This window comes from Megalobrama amblycephala, linkage group LG11 (assembly GCF_018812025.1).
Source record: "Megalobrama amblycephala isolate DHTTF-2021 linkage group LG11, ASM1881202v1, whole genome shotgun sequence".
Taxonomy (NCBI): Eukaryota; Metazoa; Chordata; class Actinopteri; order Cypriniformes; family Xenocyprididae; genus Megalobrama; species Megalobrama amblycephala.
The window spans coordinates 27,129,803-27,152,751 of NC_063054.1; the positions used below are offsets into that span (position 1 = coordinate 27,129,803).

General features: G+C 36.3%; 1 protein-coding gene across 2 annotated transcripts; it reads right to left on the reverse strand.

Annotated features, from left to right (window-relative positions):
• Positions 1 to 2: 2 nt before the first annotated feature.
• Positions 3 to 22,037, reverse strand: fam102bb (family with sequence similarity 102 member Bb). 2 transcript variants are annotated; one of them, XM_048207047.1, is made up of 11 exons: positions 21,574 to 22,037; positions 13,388 to 13,508; positions 13,278 to 13,307; positions 12,510 to 12,626; positions 10,039 to 10,085; positions 9,404 to 9,507; positions 7,322 to 7,417; positions 4,582 to 4,786; positions 4,346 to 4,482; positions 3,749 to 3,818; positions 3 to 2,279 (listed from the first exon to the last, which is right to left on the reverse strand). In XM_048207047.1, the coding sequence occupies exons 1-11, from the start codon at positions 21,705 to 21,707 to the stop codon at positions 2,237 to 2,239; spliced, it is 1,104 nt and encodes a 367-aa protein (XP_048063004.1). In that variant the 5' UTR covers positions 21,708 to 22,037; the 3' UTR covers positions 3 to 2,236. The 2 variants fall into 2 exon arrangements, with proteins under 2 accessions (XP_048063004.1, XP_048063005.1); XM_048207048.1 differs by lacking the exon at positions 7,322 to 7,417.
• Positions 22,038 to 22,949: the final 912 nt, after the last annotated feature.

Below are 22,949 nucleotides of genomic sequence, written 5' to 3' on the forward strand. Positions count from 1 at the left end.
CCTTCTTTGGAATGTGGTTTTATTTAACAGTGCATGGTACATACCTTACCAGCATCATAACAGAACACATGGCATGGAAGCCACTATTGGTCAAAAGTTGGAACACAACATTGCGAGACAGTCAAAAAGCAATGTCACCTTTAAACATCAGACACAGTACAATTACAAAGACCAAAAACTTCACAGAAGAGATAAAGCCACCATGTTTTTACAACATGTAAAGTACCAGGACCTACTTATAGGTTGTGTAAGATATTTAGGGAAGAAAATGTGTGTGTGTGTGTGTGTGTGTGGGGGGGTGGGGGGTGAATCTTACAATATAAGTATCACTAAAGCTCAAATACATAAAAATAGATTTCATTTTGGCAGTAGATCAATTTAAAAAAAATTAAAAATCAAGTTCAAAGTAATTCTGCTGAAAAGTAATGAAGCTGACATATCGCAGATAACCTCTAAATAAACGGATATTTGCAAACATTCGAGTCCTTGAAGGGACACATTGATGGAAAAAGCATGATATTCTTTTGCATTCACAGAAGAAATGTTGCATTTGATCCCAAATTATTTGTGTTCCTATGAGAAACCTTGAGTTGTTTTCAAATAAACGCAAAATTTCTCTTTGTGAAAGAACGCAAAAGCACTGAGAACAGAATTTTCTCTCCCATCACCATGTCTCTTAAAGGGCTCCGTACATTCACGGTGTGGTGCTTTGATATTTGTGCAGTAATAGTGAAAGAAAATAAACCTGAGATGTGTGGCCGAGTTGAATCCAAGCATCCAGTCAGTATTTATTTTTAGTGTTTGGATCTCAACGGACCTGGATCAGTCCGATGGAGATAGCAAAGACCACAAATTGCTTCGGACATGATGAGTAGGTGTGACACCCATGCATTTCTACACTATAACTCTAGACAGTTATGATATAATCAAGTGCTACAAATATATTGTACACACACTCGCACAGCTGCTAATCCCCACACAGTTAAACTGCAGAGGCAAGTGAGTTTACATTTAGAAAACAGTGAATGGCTTTTGAGAAGATATGGGCATAAGGTCACATAAAACTAGAGAAGCACTAACTTCTGATATGCCCTATAGCTGATCTTACAGACAGAGATACCATGAAAATAGTCATTAAAATACCTTCATTTTAGTGATACATCAAGTAACTACAAAAACACGGATAAAATGAGTTTTGTAGTGTTGTAGATAGCATTATAAGAGCTACACGCTGCTTGAGAGCCTTGTGCTAAATGTTTCAAGCATCGACATGGTTAAATGCTTAGTTCTGTGCTGCCATGTAAATAATTGTAGATTGAGAACGGCTTGGCTCAATTTGTTCTTAAGTGAAAGCCAATATATTTATGTGATGTCATCATTATGTCATAGACTGCTGCCAGAGAAGTTCTTATCAGATATTCACCAGCCCAGATTTGAAGTAGCTAATGTGTCTATAAATTGAACTATAATGCAGCTGTAGCCGAAAGTCATTTTCAGCAACAAATAAAAAAGAAATACACATTTAATGTGTACAAGTTAACTAGATGAAAAGCTGAGCCTCAAAACTCCCTACAATGTTGGCGATACATAGAAAGTCCATGTAAAGTCCTTCAATTCAAAGTGCTATTCAAATGGACATTTTTTCAAGTCTGAAAACGGCTCCATCTGTCAAACGCATCACGACTTCTCACACGCACAAAGTGAGATGCTGCGGGTGGGTGAGGACGGTTTGATTTTCATTCGTACAGTAATGAAACGAGAAAAAAATGCGTAAAGAGGTCACCTTCGTATGCAGACACAGTATACACCTCGTACATATTGTAATGATGTATATAATCCACCAAACGTTACTGATGGACCCCTTAAAATGGCTCACAAGCATGTAAACATGGTAAAAATAAACAGATATCTTAATAAAATAACAATACGAAATATATATTTTTTTAAATCAGCGAGGAAAATAGAGGGGAAAGCTCTCTGATTTGCAATGCAGACGTATTAGAAGACTTTACCTCACAGTGAAACACAAGACACCGAATGACAGCCTCATACAGAGGAGCTGTCAGTTCTTTATGTAGCCAGCAGAGGACACTGTTTCATCGAAAAGCTGAAACAGGTTTGTGACAAACACTGCTAATGTGAGAGGAGACGAACATGTCTGAATCTCTTCGTCCCTTTCTCCTCCCACGAAACAGACTTTGGTTTTTGACACTTCTCCTTCTGGCATCTCCCAACTCTAGCGTTTGATCACCACCTGTTCGTAGGCACCAGCTCCAACCCTGAAAAGAGAAGAAATCAGCATTTATATACAACCAGGTAAATGCGTGATTTACTTTTTTTTTTTCTAGAGTGCTTACTCGCTGATTTTGCCATGATATTTAAAGAGACAGCAACCTGAAAATTAAAACTGTCATAATTTACTCACCCTCATGTTGTTCCAAACCTACATGGCTTACTTTCGGAGATTTAGCAGAAAATATGGTTTAACATTCAAGCCCTTTTTATTTCATATAATGAAAGTGAATGGTAACTGGAGATGTCAAGCTTCAGAAATGACCATAAAAGTAGTCCACTGCTTCCCACAGGTTTGAAATATACTTGCGGTGGTAGCCAGGCAAAAAATCCTCCTATTACCCACGGCACAAAAATGGTCTACTACATGTGACAAACAAATAATGTGTGATTTTTAACAGTATTTTTTATTTATTGAAATTAATTTTAATTACATAGCATATTACATTTAATTACATACTAATATTATGCATTATTATGCATTGTAAATTATGCAAAATTACAGCATTTAAATGGTTCACCTTTTCCGATGTTCTCCTTGCTGTCATATAGTGTCTCTCTCAGTGAATGGGACATAGATTTTACTAGTAAAATGTATAAAATGAATGTGTCAAATAATGTTCTTAGTCTTTTCTTCCTGTGGGCGAGACTACAATAATTTACTATGAATTAAATGGAAATCAAATTAAATACAGTTTATTGTGTAACCAAAATACCAATAATGCCCAAAAGAAAAAGAAAAAACTTAGCGTGTGACTTTTAATTATAAACAAGCCCAAAATACACCGGGACTCTTATTTTGAAATGTCTGTACTATTGCAGGCTGATCCTTCAGATTCTTACAACCGTATAAAACATTTTATATAAAGGCCATAAAGTAGACATTGTAATAACTTGAGTTCATTAGCAATCGCTTGGCATAAATCTGCGCTTTTCATTGATTAAGAATCACTTTGAAGCAGTCTGAAATGACTTGCGAAAATGCAGCGCCAGTGGGAATGTCAGCAGGAGTAAACAGTTCTGACGCACACATAACGAGCAGGTACGAAACGAATAGTTTATCGATCGCGGATGGTTTCATTATCTTGGGCGGATATAAAAGTATAAGAGGATAAAAATAATAAAAGCAAAAATGTGTCTCCAAATATACTTGGGCGGCCCGCCCAAGTAAAGTCCATGTGTGGGAAGCACTGTAGTCCATACAAATACATGTATTATATTTCATGTGTTCATCATACAGGCTATTGCATGGCTTCATATGACAGAAGATATCACACAAATACATTTATGATCTCTTTAGGTATTTATTTATTTTTTTTTTAATGTCTCCATTCACTTTCATTATGTGGAAAAGAGCAGCTTGGACATTCTGCCAAACATCTCCTTTTGTCTTCCTAGGAAGAAAATAAGTCATGAGGGTTGAGTAAATAATAACAACATTTTCCTTCAAACTCACCTGGCAGGAAGGTGATGGCTACCAAGTGCAGTGCTTCCACCTGGACCCACAAACAAGCGCAGACCTTCCTCTGAAACACACACACACACACACACTTGAATCAGATATCGCCTCCATTCCGCACACAAAGTCACGACTCTTCTCTGGGGGATACAAAAACCAAGTCGGTCCAATTCTAATGAGAACCTGTCGCCAGGTCGTCTAAAAAATAATACCAAAACTAATAGGACACACATACAAAGACGGGCTCTCTGGCACAGATAAACTTCAATACACCTACATTGTAGCAGCAACTTCTGGTAAACATTGCTACCAATTGCGTTTTTTTTTTTTTTTATTTCTGCTTGCGTCTGTTCCAAGATCGCTCTGAAACCACTCCATCTCAAGCATGACAAGTTAATGGGCCAAAAATGCAATTTTATGTCAGCAAGAATTCACCGTGTAACACACAGTGTTAATAAACTATTTGCAATCAGAATGAAAGAAAGACGGAACTTATGGAATATTATTGGACAAACAAAAATCTAAAACACAAATGTTCAGTGACAATTAATGTTTAGGGATGTCTGCCAATAAGCATGAAAAAACCATTGTTACCTTCAGCGCTGGAGTCCAGCAAACTGTGAGTGAAATCCTGGCTTTGCAGGATCTTCTCTACTACATCATCGGCATCCACCCGTGTGGCATCCACCCTTTTCAGCTGAGACTCCATGGAGTCCTGTTTCACTGGGAACCTTTGTATATATGAGAAAAAAAAACCTGCATTGATTTAATATCCTGCATCTAAAGCTTGATGAATATAGAGCAGGCAGTGGTAGCAGTGTTTGTCTGACCTGCTGGCAGCCCTGTCAGGGGTTGATGGGTGTTCAGGCACAGCAGCACAGAACGCCACAGCTGTAGGGGGCGCTGTAGTTTGGTCACTCTCCTCACAGGGCTCAGGGATGCTGGCAATGCCAGTGGAAGCACTGCCGATCGAAGTGTTTCTCCTGTGGGAGAACTCCGACAGACTGGAGGAACGCGAGTGACTCGTACTATAGCCTGAGAAAACACGACACAACATTGTTTTAAAATTCAGGGTTTTTAAAAAACATTTTTTATGAAGGACAGAAAAAGTTGGTCTGCCCTGGTAATGAAAAGCCTATATACACTTTAAAAACCTTCACAGATGAATCAATCACTTTGTATTTAAAGGCAGAGGAGCTTCAGAAAACGAAAGCAGAGGGCGAATATCCTCCCATACATGCATATGCACACACCAAGTCACATGTTTCCGGTCAGAGACAGATACGTGATGATTATGGTTGGCTATTTCGATTCCAGTTCCGATTCTGCTTATCGATTCCCAGTTTCTAATAAACTAGACTAATATATATTTCAAACATTATTAAAGACATGCATATAGTCAGTAATACAATAAGAACAAATAAGCATATTAGCAAATAAAAATACAACTGAATAAAGTTCAGAAATTGAAATCAAATGTAAAATAACACTGCATATTTTTTTATATAAATGAATCCTTATTAAAGTTACAAAAAGGTATTCAGTCAAGATTATTCTTTGGTTAACAGTAATGACACAGACGGCAGCAGGTTTATTAGCCTGCTGTCACTTTAAGACCTAATCCACGGATCCTTTATACTGTTACATGCATTTTCTTTCTCAACTATTTATGTTCACTTAAGACATAACCGACTGTTTTACAAGGATATTTTGACATAAGTGTGTGTGTATTTGTCTAAGCAAGAAGATGCAAAAGAGAAGTATTCGTGCACTATATGAGAGGCGGCTTTTTGTTTGCATGCTCTGGATGTGCCCAGCACAGATAACAACGCACGAGTGCCAAATTGAGTTCTCTTTCACGTCTCCTTGAGCTTGAATGGTTTAAAACCACATTAAAATGTGCACACAGGAATCACTAGGCACAGAACTGAAATTTTAATTTTATAATAAGTATCCGATTCCTGAACTTAACTATCCAGTTCCAGAATTGAAATCAATTTTCGATTCCCAACCCTAGTGATGACTTCTGTTTGCTTTGTGGGACTTTAAAACTGAGATGCTCTATTGCAAAAGGTCAAAGTGAGGAATGTGTAACTGAATCTAAGAGAATAGCTTAATGAAATAAGGACTGAGTGCTGTCTCCTCTCTGGAAGTACTGGAGGAAGTAGTGTTATCAAATTAGATCTGGGACATTTAATCCAGCCATTTTGTGATGGCACAGAATCCTTCTAAGAGCCCAGTTTCAGATTATTTAATAAAGCAAATAGCACTTTCAACAAACTGAGAACAAAAAAGGGCCTGAAAATGTCTTGTTCAGCAAAATGGCCAGCGAAAGGAGGTGCTTAAATTGTTGATTGTCAAACTCAAGAGGTCAAACAAAATATTATAATCAGCCTTTTTTTTTTTTCTTTTTTTTTTTTTCTTTTACATCACTTACAGCACAGTTGAAAAGTATGGGGTCAGAAAGATTTTGTTATTATTATTAATTATTTTATTTAACAAGGACGCAATAAATTGATCAAAAGTGGCAGTAAAGACATTTATAATGTTACAAATATTTTTATTTTAAATAAATGTTGCACTTTTGATCTTTTTTTTATTATTAAAGAATCCTGAAAAAATGTATTCAACATTGATGTACAACCGTTTTCAACATTAATAAGAATAAAAATGTCTCTCAGCATTTTAGAATAATTTCTGAAGGATCATGTGACACTGGAGTAATGGCTGCTGAAAATTCAGTTGTGCCATCACAGGAATAAATTACATTTTATAATGTATTCAAATATATTATATTTGTATATATATTATATAATATATTATATACAAATATATTATATTTGAATATATTAAAACTTTTATTTGAATATATTTTATAATATATTTCAAATAAAAACTGTGTAATAATATTTCCCAATATTACTGATTTTACTGCATTGTTTATCAAATAAATACAGCCTTGGTGAGCTTACTATATACATTACATACCAGAGTTTCGAAAACATTAAATCTTACAGACCACAAATTTTATTAATTAAAAAACAAATACAAACAAATACGGTTAAGACCTCTAAGTAGGGATGAATATCACCCCACAATAGAGGGATTTTGATGATAGAGACATTTGATGTGTTTAAAATCCACAGATCTAATAGTTCTCACAACAAAAAAGATGGGATTTGTATTTGTATCCCTAATGCTTTAATCAAAGTAATGGGACACCAAAGTATACCCTTTATGTGGAAAGTGCAACTTAACAAAATATAATGTGAGCTAATGGATTTTAGCACACATTCTTTCTGTCTCATTTAATGTACACACACACATACTCATCTTAACTCCATCACACAGAACAGAGTCATATGACATGCAGCCTACGTGCAAAATTACAAAATCCTTTAATCATCTTGCAATACCCGTGGTATGATGTTGATTGGCAGCCTGATGTTACAGCCAGAGTAGCAGACAATACAAATCAGGCATTCATTCAAGTCGAGCAAGACAGCAGAGTCACATCGACACATCGTCAATAAGTGATCAAAGAGAAAACAGTGGAAAAGGAAAGCCTACCTGATACTTTGGACTGCTGACTAGCATAACTGGACGTTCGAGAATGTCCGCACAGCCCCAGTTCATCAGGCAGAGAGCCACACTTCCCTGATGTCTCTGTGGACATAAGGGATTCAGTTCAGTCCTAATTAAACCTGCTCAATCACTTTATGGGATTCAATGCCAATTTAACCTGTTCTTCTCCTATTTCTAACCTTATAATAGATTATATATCTGATGTGGCCATACATCTGTCCGTTGAGAGTATTCAGGCATTCAATATGATTTGGCTATTTAAATTAGGACTGTCAATTAGAAAATCAACATATGCATTTTAAAACTTCTCGAAATCAATTAGTCAGTGGAAGTCCAATATATTTAGACTGGTAAGGGATATATAAACGGCAAACGTAGTTAATTTTGAATAAATATATTTTTATTTAATACATAACTAATATATTAACTAAATAAATAGCTATAACCTTTTTGGCACTGTAACCTTTAGTCTTCACAAAAAGAAAAATAAATTAATTTCTCAGAAAAATTCAAAATTTGTTGAATTGGTTACAAAAGCTTTTTGATGGTTGTAGCCTTTAAAATTGCTTGACAAGCACATGGTTGTATTTCCTGTGTTAGCATATTTCCAATTAAAACAGGAAGTTAGAGCATGACACATTTTAAAATTATACTTCTGTTCACATCACATCCATGAATCATGATTTCCTACTTGCTATAAGGAGAAGGGAATTTCTTATTCTATTAAGTATTTTATTGGCAAGAAATTTTCATATGCACAGACTAATAATAATCATTTTCAGTGATAATTTTTGCCATTAATATTTTTGGTCCTTGATAAAAAAATGTATTTGTAAATTTTAAGTATGCTAGCATCAGTGTCTTAAACTATTAAAAATTATTTTCAATAACTGAAATAAATACGAAATAGAATAAATTATAAACATTAGATGAAAAACTTGCCTCGGCAGTTAACTAAAATAAAATAATATTAAGTACTAAAATTACTAAAATTGACAAATGACAAAAGCAAAACAAAAATAATACAAAAACTAAAATTAAAATGAAAACCTATAATATAAAAATAAAATATGAATAAATACAATAATCGTATATAAATAATGCTAAAATAACTCTAGCTATTGTATGCATAGCCTTAAACGTAACAGATAAAAAGCTAGAAAATCTAAAATATTAAAGCTGAAAAACAATTCAAAATGTCTACATCAAATCATTGCTCTCACTAACTGACTTGTTGGGTGTTCGAAGACTGGTTGACCATCCTAAGACATGACCAATCTCTAAATGAGTCTCCTCCACGAACTCCCTTCAAAAGAGTAGCACTTCTCTGCCAAAATCCTATGCTAACTCATATTTAACTCATATAACTCTTCTACATGTTCCTCTGAACAAATGGCGATACTGATTAATTCATCAATCGCCTCAGACAGCAAGACACTTTTGGCATCTTGTATTCCATTAAAATTTCAGTATAAATGGCCTAATATGAATATTAATACAGCTTTAACATTGTTCAATTATAGCAACTCAAAATCACTACGGAAGAGGCACTTGGAAGCTAATCATATTTTATGAATTGTACGCCTGCTCTACATCATAAGCAGTCAGTCACAGTGAATCACTATGAAAGCAGAGTCAAGAGTCAAGAGTGGCACACGGCTAAATTATACATTAAAGACTAATGCTTTTGCCAGCCTCTGGACGGAAAGCACGCAGCATGTATGAGGGCAAAGAAAGGATAAAAGAGAGAGTGGGGGAGAGAGAGCACTCTTTCAAGCTTCTGTTAGTTCAGCAGCATCAAATCAAACACATAGTCCTGGTCTTTACTACAGGACTGGATGCAGAAATAATGAGAAGCTTTTCAAAGGGTGTTTGATTTGGACAGTTGATTAGAGCAACCAACATAATGCCAACATAAAAACATAAGAAATACATACACATTTAAGCACATGTAAAGAACAAATGTTAAAAAAAATATAAACAAGGTCTGTGTATGGAGATGCTGCATTGGTGTCTCATTTTGATTCTTTGGAAACACTGACCAGTGCATTTTTGTGTGAAGTTTACCTGAGAGGCTCAGAAAAGGTTTCTGTGTGTCTCCTCCTTTCCTGTCTTCTAGTAGGCTCTCGGCATCACCCTGAATGCCAATCACCATGGCGGTGGACGGAGGCCTAATACGTGGAGAACCCGCAATCAAGAATATGGTTTAAATGGATTTGAATGAATAGATCTGAAAAGAAATGCTAAATTAAAGAACTAAACCATTTCAATCTGCCTACTGACTCAAAAGCAACCCCCAGAATCCCCAAACTCCATACTCTCCCCACGCTTCAACCCACACAAATGCTTTTAGCAGGGTTTTGCCTTCATGCACAGTGTGAGCTGCAGTGTGTGTACATGTGTGGGTGGACAGTGTTGGTTTCCAGTATGCAAATCTGTGTTCAAAGCTCTGATTTCCCCAGAGTGCATATTCACACTCCTTCCCAACTCACAGGCCATTTCTGAGAAAATACTATAATAGCAACCTCAAATGTTTAGCAGGAAAAGGTCTCTGTGGGTTTTCAGTTAAATCTAAATTTAGAAATGCAGATAGAGTGGCATAAAGATAAAAATAGGCCCTTTTCACAACCAAACTTCAAATATTTCTCACTTCAATACTGAATTATGACACATTCACAACGCAAATCAATGGTAACACTCACGTTTTGAAACAGGGGTCTCCAGACATCAGCTGTGTGCTAATGATCACCTGCAGGAAAAGACAAATGACAAAAAATAAGAAATTGGATCTGTATAACACTCAACATTTCATTTTTGGCCCTTACAGAAACAAATATTATATATATATATATATATATATATATATATATATATATATATATATATATATATATTCACATTTTCTGAGAAAGGGAGTAACACTTAATCATGTAAAATTCACATGCATGTTTAGATGGTTTCCGGAGTGTTGCAAGGCAGTTGCTAAAGTGTTCATTTGAGCATTGCTACAGTATGCAGTTGCTAGGGTGTTCTGGGTGGTTGCTAGGTTACTTACTGCCCAGGTAAAAAGAGAGGGACTTTTTCACCTGTTTTATCATGTGCCATGCAAAAATCCTAGGTCGAATGTTTTTTTTTTTTACAGTTTTCACAAGATTTTTCCCCCCTTAGAGGGGTCATATGATGCTATTTTAAAAGTTAGTTATTTTGATTATTGGGTGTAACCAAATAGGTTAACATGCTTTAATGTTTAAAAAACACATCATGTTTCACATATTGTAGATTAATTGCAGCTCCTCTATTCCCAGTCTGTCTGAAATGCGCTGATTTCTACAATGCCCCTCCTTCCGAGAAGCTCAGAGTGCTCTGATTGGCCAGCTGACCCAATGTGTTGTGATTGGCCAAACGCCTCAAGTGTGCGTTGGAAATGTAATACGATAATCGTGAGCTTCAGCTTCCAAGTCTTCTAAAGCAATTGTAATAAAAATGTTAAAGCTGCAGTCCGCAAGTTTTGCCTCTTTGTCGCCATCTCTGTTTGAAACCTGCAATTGCAGTCATTTGCGGAATTAACATTTTTACGCGGGTTGTGGATCCACACGGCTCCTCAGCACGTATGAATCTAATCTTTGCTGTCAGTCATCACATCGTGTGGATACTGTACTTCAGAATCACAAATTGTAGTCTTGAAAGTATGACCAAAATAAGAATTTTTTGAAAATGTCATCTGAAGGAGTAAGTAACAAACCTGCCACTTTTGTTCTGACCAACTGAGAAAAAAAAGCATTACAATCACGCTGCCAATGGTGATTAAATCTAACAATCGCTTAGCACGGATCACGCTAAACTGTGCAAATGAGTTTTATTGTTATAGTTTGTTCTCAAATTGTTAATGTTAACACCATCAGCACAATGTGACTATGTGTATTTAGTGTGTATTAGCGTTACCTGTAGATTTCAATTTCTGTAGCCACTCCGCAGTCCGAAATCTTTTGCTTTGGACTACGGGTGAATCTCCAGTTGTCACTAATGATTGTCATTTGGACCTTTCTGGATTACAATCCACCATCAAAATGATAAGTTTAATTATTCCAGCTGCTGTGAGAAAACATTATATATAATCCGCTACCAGCAGCATCCTCACATATAGCCTATAGCTGTGACTCCTTCTTTCTGTTTACAGATGTGACGTGATGACGCAAAAACGAATGGCTGCATGCTCAAATTTCTTGCGGAAACCTACCAGTACTGATTTTATTATAAAACATTATTACAAGCTTACCGATGTGAATCTAAGGTAAGAAGATAGTTTTGAACACTGGCTGGTTATGTACTTGCTCAAAAATTGATTTTGGATCATTTTAACCAAAAAAAGTTACGGACAGCGGCTTTAATAAAAAAAAAAAAAAGTTAATAAAAATGTCGTCGGCTATACTGTATTAGTTCTGGCCCGAGTTGGATTCTGAAAGTGCAGATTATCTGAACCAACTTTGCAAGCACGACTTGAGCAGAACATTTCATAATGGAAAGTAGTCTTTGTATATGGCCTGTGTTGTACTCTCCCAGGTTCAGGCAGCTGTCCTCTGTAAAATATTCACAAACAAACTTTTGGGTTGTACTGCTCAGGAACAGCTTTATAAATAAATCTTAACCTCTGATTAAACTCTAAAGGCAAAAGCGGTTTTGTTTTCGCATCCAAACACACAACTTCTCCGCAACATGATGACAACACTTTAATTCACTGAAACCTGGCCTACTTTCTTTGCGTATGCCTTTGGGGAAGTAATATGTGGACTTCGGTCGAGGCCTTTTAAGCAGGTCTAGATCAGCGTTCTCTGTTAGACAGAATAAATCGCTTTGTGGGAGACTATGAGCTTTGTGACTTTGCAGATCATATACATGCACAAAGAGAGACATTACACACTAAAGGAAACATTAAAACATTAAAAATCATCATATGACCCCTTTAAGATAATATGATTCAAGGTATACTCATCTAAGTTTAGGAGTTTGTTTAAATCTTTAGCAAGAGTAATACTAATTAGTGACCAATAGTACCACTAAGAACCTCTACTAACTCATAACTTAATAGTCATAAAAAGTTACATAAATCAAGACTCAAAGCATGAATGGAGTTTGAGAAGAAAGATCCTGAGAGGAAGTCTGAGCCTTTCTGTACCTTAAGGATGGAGTTGTCTTGTCTAGTGTTTTTGGTGTCATAACCCTCCAGAAGACACCTGCGTGTGGTGTTACCCGATCCCGCAAACTCCGCCAGGTTGAGATCAGCAAAACCCAGCTTTACAGAGAGCCAAAGCAACACACATTCAGGAAAGAAATTCAGTTTATTCTTGATTTTGCTAATAGAAAAAACATTAAAAATAAAAGGCACTAGAGCTTTTGAATAAAAGAGCTAAATAAAAGGGTAAATGCTTTTATGAACAGAAGTGCACTGCTCATACACAAACAGAATCGCATACAAACACAATGTTCTAGAGTGATCTATTTTCAGCCGTTCCTTTGCTATCAATATTTTATAATCCTCTCAGAACTGTCTACTTGATGAATTACCAATGCCCTGTGTTAGTTTCCATTCATGAAAGGTAAATAAGTACAGATTTTTCCTTTCAGCATGAAGATTTTAGAAACATATGAATTTATAAGGAAACATTTATATATTAAGTTTATTTTTTTCACCATTTATAATCATATTTTAGCTTTTCTGTAGTTGATTTACAGTAAATAGTCCTGCAGTGCGACTACTACTTTAATTTTTAAAACTATTCCACATAGCCTCTCAATTAACATCATGTTAATAAAATAAATAGGAAATGCTTTTTAAAATTATTTTAAATGACTAATACAGCATGTCACACACTGCACATCATGTCAGCTCCCCAAAAATATTGAATAGTGTTGGTATGTTTATTAAAAAAAAGGAATAAATTACCTTTGCATAAGTCTTTCCACCTTTTAGTTCCTGTTATGAAAACAAAAATTAAAAAAAATTATTGATTGAATATATGGAGTTGAATATAGAATATATGGAGTTGTTTGTACCTTTCGGACTGAAACTCGACACACACAGGGGTCAAGGACTCCAGTTCCAGCATTAGCGCTCATTTTACAGGGAAAGGAGAATCTTTTTCTCCAGTGTACACAGTTTGCCTGGACCGTCTCCCTGTAAAATGCAAAAACACATTGTGTTGTTAATTGCAAGGTGTCACTGTAAAGAACACAGCTTTGGCTCAAGGCTTTAAAACAAACATGCACTCATCCAAAACAGCGTGAACCCTATCCCACACCATCTGATCTGCATTTGCAAATCCAACAGGAGTGGACAATTCTTGCAGAATTGCTCCTCAGGGAGATTTTGAAATGATTTCACAACAGAATTAGTCACATAATCCAGCCCCAATACAATAGAGTGATTTTAATATTCACTTCAAGTCGACTGCATTAAAAGAGTCTGACTCACATTCTGTGATTAATTAGAGCCTGGAGTCAGAAGGCCATACTGACAACAAGAAGTGTAATTCATTTCCCATCTGAAAATGGACGTCCCTGTGCAGGTGTGTCCTGCTTCCTAATTAGACAGACGTTTGCAGACAGGGCAGACGAGAGAGACCCAGAGGGCTTTTGGAGAGATACAAGTCTATGAAATTAACTTCAGGGAAATTGTGATGCTATTTACACATGTAAGAGAGTGAACACAAGACTATAAACATGTGAATTTCAGGATGGAGTGATTTGTCCAAGGTGTACTCAAAGGACAGGACTGCTAACTCAAAAGATTGCATGATAAACGGAAGGTTGTGCCCTTGTAGGCACTCCAGGGGGACGTCCCTGACGAATGGCTTCGGTCATGCAGCGTTGCTGGTAAAACTAGATTTTCACATCTGAATAAAATGTCGGTGGTATTGAGGGAAAGTGTACCATATTAATTAATAAATCTTACATTCAAAGCATATATAGACTAATGTTTGGAGTCAGTAAAAGAAGTCTCTTGTGCTCAACAAGGCCGCATTTATTTGATCAAAAATATAGTAAAAACAGTAATACTGTGAAATATCATTACAAATTAAAATAACTGTTTTCTATTCTTATTTAAAATGTCCTTTATTCCTGTGATGATCAAGCTCAATTTTCAGCATCATTACTCCAGTCTTCAGTGTCACATGATCCTTCAGAAATTATTTTAATATGCTGATTTAGAGCAAATTTATAACAATATAGTGTTTACTGTCATTTTTGGCTCAAGAAACCTTTCTTATTTTAATCAATGTTGAAAACAGTTGTGGAAACTCTCTTTCCACATATTTTTTAGAAGCTTCATTATTATTTTTAAAAACATTACACCTTCATGTTTTTACACCTTTAATATATAAAGCATATAGATTAAATGCAGATCAATATAATGCATCCTTGCTGAATAAAAGTCTTAATTTCTTGAGTCTTAAATGATATATGGTATGTCAAAATATTTTCTAATAAATAAATCATGAAAAGTGTCAATAAATAAATGACATGTCAACTAAATTCTTCATTTGTGTGTAATTATTGGTCATTTTTGTGTTTTATTTATTAAAAATATTTTGACATATATATATATATATATATATATATATATATACACTTTTTTTTTTTTTTAAATATGTCCTCCAAAGTTTACACTATCCCATTATGAGGAAATGAATTTGCATTTGATTGGTCATTTACATTTTGGGTAACATTTTAGATTAGGTGCATATTCATTATTCATTAGTTGCTTATTAGCATGCATATTACTAGCATATTGGCTGTTTATTAGTACTTAGAGAGCACATATTAATGCTTTATTCTGCATGACCATATTCTAGAAACCTTAACCCATACCTAAACATAACCACTACAACTATACTACTATAAGCAGCCAATTAGAAGTTTATTGAGGGAAAGCTACTAGTGAATGTGTACCCTAATCTAAAGTGCGATCACGTTTTGCTAGGAAAACAAAAAAAATCCACACCACATACTACACTTGCCCTTACATAAACATCCTCACATTTTCCTCATATTCTGTCACTTCATAACGATCCACAATGACGTCTATGGGAAACACGGCCAAAATAACACATAATCAGGAACCTCCCATCCAGCTGGGGAGATTCCCTACCATAAGGCTTGAGCTTAGTGCCGAGTGAGTCATTGGGTGAAAAACAGCTTCTATTCCATGAACCAGAATAAACCACAGCTGCATGAAACCCTCAACTCTGATTCTCTCACCATAGCAGCTTAGTTCAAACACTTCCCTAAACAATGTCAATATATATAACCTCTCAACAAGAAATGATTTTCATTCCACTAAACATGTATGGTTTCTAAGGAAATAAACTGATTCATAATGGCTGTAGTGCTCAAAATATCACACATTTATTCGCAGATGTGCAGAAGGAAATGATTCTGCTGCGTTAAAAAGACCTCAGAGGATTTTGCCAGCACTGAAAACCCTCTGGACGAAGCTATGCACTAAAAGCTGAAATGTTTTCCCTTAGCGTTTATTTGCGTACAGATGACAACGTTGTCAAAACGATCCCCGTTCACACTGATCCACGAAACCCACTACAAACACTGTATTATGCATGCCAGGCCAATAGGTGGCGATGTCACATTGTAAAGAAACACTTCACACCTATAGTCTGAACACATAATACGCATGCACATGACGTCAACATTTTCACAAATTCATGTTTTTGTAGTTTACACGGAGACGATTACGGTATCGCTTTCAAAAATGTGCACTTTGAATCCCGTTTTCAAAAGTTTGCATTTTCAAGACCCCAAAACGCCATTGTTGAGTAAATGAATGACCAAAATGCATAAAAAGTTTCCTGTTTTTAGTTGAAAATGGTGTTGTGTAATTGTAAATGGCCCCTAAAGCTCTACAGATCTGTACTCACTGTGTAAATAACAACCTGCATTTCACTTTATAAATTGAGTTCTTGTCATGCATATTACAAAAAGACCCATTAACGACAAGTTAAAATCAATGCGAAATGAATTTAGCAAGCCATTTTCCTCTGTAATAAGACATATTTCTGAGTAAAACAGGATACTAATCATTATGCCATCAAATTATATTGCATTATGATTTCATGTTGATTTGAACTGTTATTACTCCTTAGCGCTCCATTATTAGTCCAAAGTTCTGCTTTGCTGCCTCTTCTCACCAACACAAAGGTGGCACTGCAAAGTGATGATAAAAGGAAGACATGATAATGTCGGTAATATGACTCCTTTCCTAACCAATATGATTATAGTCAAATTACTGGCAGTGAGACTATAAAAGAACCTGCAGACTCATAAATCAGACATACAACCCGGCCAAGGCCCGAGCTCAAGTCGATACAGGATGCTCCATCTTTGTAATAACTGCACCACAGGTCAAATTTAGACTTTTGCTTTCTACCCATCACATAATGAATAATGTTTAGCCTCTGACTCTCTGATATAATAGACTTACTGGAACAATTCATCATTACAATAACTCATTATAACCTTCCCTACAAAGCACTAATGATGTGAAAACACAAAGAACATAATGAATTCAGTAGCATTAGGTGCTAATGGCATGCATTACTAGCACAAATGAAAACGATCTACCATATTTGCTCTCATTATTTTCCTGGTACAGTACTTTGTTCCATTGGTCCATTAGACACAATTATGCATGTGCTAGAGTCATTAGCATCACTGTTCTCACGGGAATAACGAGCTGTTAAATCTCATTGATAGGCTTGATTATGCCAAAATGTGCAACAGGCCTAACACTGTAATACAGAATTATAACCATGACAAGCCATTGGTCTGATTTCTGTATTTAGAATATATGCCGTTGCCATGGCAAAGTCATCTGAACGAATGAGAGCAGGAGTGCTTTGGTTCTGTGTGCATCTTCCTTAGGTTCTCCCACAGGATGTCTGCAATGAAACAGGAGTTCTTCAAAAGGAGGCGGATGGAGGCAAACTCGAGCATAGAGGGAGAATAAACTCACGAACCTCAGACACTCCCTGCAAAATGTATAATAGAAAAGAGAAGCACTGATGTAGCCCAAGCTAGATCTAAGCTGCTGCGGTTTTAGTATACAGCTCTCTTTCTGTATGGATGAATAAGCTACTTGCTTATGTATTGTGGGAGAGTCGCTTTGTCATTGTGAGAAGAATTTGTCATTGTGAAGTTTGACAGCCCACTTTCACTGCCTGACACATTAATATTTAACTGTGGGAAGTCTTTGTATTGCGGAGCTCCAAAACAGAGTGAATGACAAACGTTGCAGCGGAACAAAAAGTTTGTGATGATGTCTCAACTGAGATTGAAAAGACAGCTGATTTTGTATGAATAGGTTTTGTAGGGATCAATTAATCTGACAATTATTTATCCAATTTATTGATTAATTGGATATTCCACATCTTGATCAGTGCACATTTAAGTCTATATAATAAATTTAACACATGTGGTGTGCAAAAATATAAAGCTTAATTAAAGGTGCCCTCGAATGACAAATTGAATTTATCTTGGCATAGTTAAATAACAAGAGTTCAGTACATGGAAATGACATACAGTGAGTCTCAAACTCCATTGTTTCCTCCTTCTTATATAAATCTCATTTGTTTAAAAGACCTCCGAAGAACAGGCGAATCTCAACATAACACCGACTGTTACGTAACAGTCGGGGTGTACGCCCCCAATATTTGCATATGCCAGCCCACGTTTCCAACATTATAAAAGGCATTAGAAAAGGGCAGCCAGTATTAACGTCTGGATGTGCACAACCAAATCATCAGACTAGGTAAGCAAGCAAGAACAATAGCGAAAAATGGCAGATGGAGCAATAATAACTGACATGATCCATGATAACATGATATTTTTGGTGATATTTGTCTTTCTAAATGTTTCGTTAGCATGTTGCTAATGTACTGTTAAATGTGGTTAAAGTTACCATCGGTTATTACTGTATTCACGGAGACAAGAGAGTCGTCGCTATTTTCATTTTTAAACACTTGCAGTCTGTATAATGCATAAACACAACTCCATTCTTTATAAATCGCTCCAACAGTGTAGCATTAGCCGTTAGCCACGGAGCACTATCAAACTCATTCAAAATCAGAAGTAAACAATATAACAGTATACAATACTCGCATAATCCGACGCATGCATGCCGCATGCATGACGAACACTTTGTAAAGATCCATTTTGAGGGTTATATTAGCTGTGTAAACTTTGTTAAGGCACTGTTTAAGGCAAGCGCGAGCTCTGTGGGCGGAGAGCATGGGATTTAAAGGGGCCGCAGCATAAAATCGGCGCGTTTATAATGATGCCCCAAAATAGGCAGTTAAAAAAATTTATTAAAAAAAATCTATGGGGTATTTTGAGCTGAAACTTCACAGACACATTCAGGGGACACCTTAGACTTATATTACATCTTTTAAAAACATAATCTAGGGCACCTTTAAAGAAATAAATAATAAAAATGATCAAACCTGACTAATCAATAAAATTACCCGTCAATACTTTTCATTATAGATTTTATCATTATTAATTAGTTGTTGAAGTCATTTTTTCCCTCTCTGCTGGATGCTAATGTAGAACTGTTCAATGCCACATGGCCTTTCAAAAAAAATCTGTGTGTTTTTAGACTGAGACTTTTCAAAAATTACTAAACAGTGACAGAAACATGAGTGACACAATATTCCTAAAGCTCAAACAGTTGAATATGGTGCTATGCTTCTCAGGGAATGCATGAACTGATAAAATATATACCTTGAATATACAAAGCACAGGAGTTTTATTTTATACCACATTAATTTATTAGTATGCTGTAGAGCCTTCTTTTGCGGCCAATACAGCATCAGTTCGTATTGGGAATGACAGATACACAGTATCCTGCACAGTAGCCAGAGGGATTTTGAGCGATTCCTCTTCCAGGACAGTGGCCAGGTCACTATGTGATGCTGGTGGAGGAAAACGTTTTATGACTTGATCCTCCAAAATATCTCAAGTGGTTCACAAATATTTAGATCTGGTGACTGTGCGGGCCATGGGAGATGTTCAACTTCACTTTCATGTTCATCAATCCACCTTGCTGTGCGTATTGGTGCATTTATCAAGCTGAAACACAGCACCCCCTTCAGGGTACAATGTTTGGACCATTAGGTGCACATGGTCCTCTAGAATAGTTCGGTAGTCATCGGCAGCCCATCAAGCACAGTAGGGAATGCCATGAAATTGCAGCCCAAACCATCACTGATCCACCCCTGAGCTTCACTCAACACGCAACAGTCCGGGTGTTAAGCCTGTTTGGGGCTTCTACACATCTTAACTCCCACAGATATGGGAAAGACAGTGAGTGAAGGTGGACTCATCAGAGAACAATACATTTTCACATCGACCACAGCCTAAGATTTGCAACGTTGGCACCAATGAAACCGACATTTGGCACTGGCACGAGTGACCAATGGTTTGGCTATAGCAGCCCGACTATGAATATTGACTCTGTTGAGCTCCCGACAAACAGTTTTGGAAGAAACAAGAGAGTCGAGGTGCACATTTAATTCTGCAGTGAACTGGGCAGCTGTGGTTTTATGTTTTTTTGGTTACAATCCAGGGGTGCATTTCCCAAAAGCATTGTTAGCCAACTATGTTCACAAGTTCCATTGAATTGTGTTGGTAACGGCTTTGGGAAAAGCACCCGGGTTAGTACCTGGACATCATTTTTCAGACACTTTGTGTCGACAGGTACTCCTGTTAGATATGGTTCGTCCTACGTGGTGTTATGCCAACATTACCCTGGATACCATAGCTCTCGATACACCACAAAGACTTGCTGTACTGGACACTGATGAGCCAGTGAGACACACGCTAACACTTTGTCATCTTTTGAACTCTAATATGTCTCCCATTATGTTGTGTGGATTGCAGCATCTTATGTACAGCTGTGCTAATTCAAACTTCACACTCTGCTCTTACTGATGGAATGTGAAATCAGTGAAGATTGGCCACCAGGCTGCGCACATATAGGCATGAAACCTCCAAGACTATATTGGTCAGAGTTTCAGTTTCATTTGTCCAACCCCTGTAAGTCACTTTGGATAAAATTATCTTTATGTCAAATGTATAAATAAATGTAACATAATACTGCAGTGCAGGGTCCAGCACTTGACTGTCACATTTACAAGACATTCATCAATCTGTAACACTGAACAGTTCTCTTCGTTGCTCTACATTTAAATCCGCCCACTCAAGACGTGATGAATTAATATCCTGTATGGAGGTCAACCTTTGTGCAGGTCTGAGAACAGCACAGCTCATTCACACACACACACACACACACACACACACACACACACAGTATACAGTTTTAATGCATGGCCTAAAGTGACTCAGCACAAGAAGTGCTTTTAAAAAAAGCGCAAACAGCACACATGATGTGGTTAATATATTGCAATTATTAATAAAAGATAAAAATTAAGCAAGTAAACTCAGAACAAATTTTGTTGGTTCTTCTGACAAAAATTCACTTTGCCAGTGAGTTAAAGTGACTTTTTAGCTCAGGTTTCAGTATTATATTTCAACTGTCAATGTCCATGACAAAATCCAAGAGCAGTCCACTTTATGTTTTTATCCATGCCCTCTGACATACTATAATTACTAACTAATATTTTACACAAATGACATTTCAGCTTTCTGGAGCACAAGGCCATTTCCTCTTGAGAAGTCATGTAGGTCATGCAAGGTATTCAAAGTGTGAAGGATTAAACTTCCTTTCTATACTAAAGTACGACTTGATGTTTGAGTAGACAAGGTTTTTGACACCTAAAAATCTATTTTAAATAAATTCAATGTGAGCAAATACACCATAATATGGACATTGTATGTAAAATAATCCTACATTACTAGTCTAAAATGACATGATAATATGAAGTCACCATTGAAAACGCTTTGAATTATCATACCTACAAAATCAAAAAACAAAAGTGTCGACTTAAGTCTTGACATAAATCATGTACAATAATACACTTTAAACACGAGCGTAAAAACTAACAATCATTAAGAAACACAAACCCTTTATCCCACAGCTCTGAATATGTGTACTACACTATGTTTTGGTTATGCTTTATTAGAAAGCAATACAGAATGAAACCAGCCCAATGTCACCCATTCCCATAATAATACCATCTTTATCCCTCCACATTTCACAGCCTCCTTACCGCGATGACTCCTCCGAGAATCCGCCGTCGAGCAGTCGGACTTTACAGAACAGAACTCCGTTCACGAACGGAACCGACGACAGCTCGTCAAGCTCAAAATCCACTCGGAACTTAAACTTCTTTTTCTTCATCATCTTGACGTCGATTCCTACCAGTCCTGTTACCGCTCGATAGTACCTTTGGTCATACGCGGTGGAGGAGCATCACTATTATTTGCACATCTTTAGTTAACCTCTGTTGTTGGAGCCGATAGCCGTTAGCCACTACTAGAATCTCCCTTTGCAAATGATAATACAGATGATAATACAGTCTTAACGGATTCCTCTGTCATTAACTACATCGTTACAGTATAAACAAAATGTTACTGAAACGGATATGCAGCCTGTGGATGGACTGTTTCGCTCCTCAGAGGCTTGTGTTGTGCTGCTGTATTGTGTTGTCGTGTAGTAATGAAAACACAGGCGACGCTTCTTAAAGGGACAGTCAACTCATAAAGATGAAGTGAAACGGAGACAAAGGACCATTCATAGTTCAACACATGTAAAAAAGAAGAAAAAATAAATGTTGTATATAATCTTGATAGTACTAGTTGTACTTGATAGTAGTAATTATTTTAGCAGAAATGTTGTATAATTATGTTAAGTATTATTATTAAGTATGATTATTATATATATATTTGGAGAGTGGATTAATAGATTCTTTTAACTAGTGGTTGTATTGGTATATAGTTGTGCACTTCTATAGGCTACAAAATTTGTTATATTATTTGTTAGAATTATATTTATTAATAACAACAACAACAACAATAGTAATAATATATTATTATTAGTATTATTAAAGGATTAGTCCACTTTCAAATAAAATTTTCCTGATAATTTACTCACCCCCATGTCATCCAAGATGTTCTTGTCTTTCTTTCATCAGTCAAAAAGAAATTAAGTTTTTTGATGAAAACATTCCAGGATTATTCTCCTTATAGTGGACTTCAATGGACTCCAAACGGTTGAAGGTCAAAATGTTTCAGTGCAGCTTCAAAGGGCTTTAAACAATACCAGACGAGGAATAAGGGGCTTATCTATCGGTCATTTTTGGAAAAAATACAAATGTATATGCTTTATAAACACAAATGATTGCCTTGTACATGCTTCCGCTTTCCATATTCTTCAAAAAGCTTACGCTGTATGTCCTACGCCTTCCCTATTCAACTTACAGAACGAACGCGGCGCCAGTTTAATTTTTTTCCATAAGTAGAATAGGGAAGGGGTAGGACATACAGCGTAAGCTTTTTGAATGTTTATAAAGCATATACAGTTGTGTTTTTTTTTTAAAAATGACCGATCGTTTCTCTAGATAAGACCCTTATTCCTCGTCTGGTA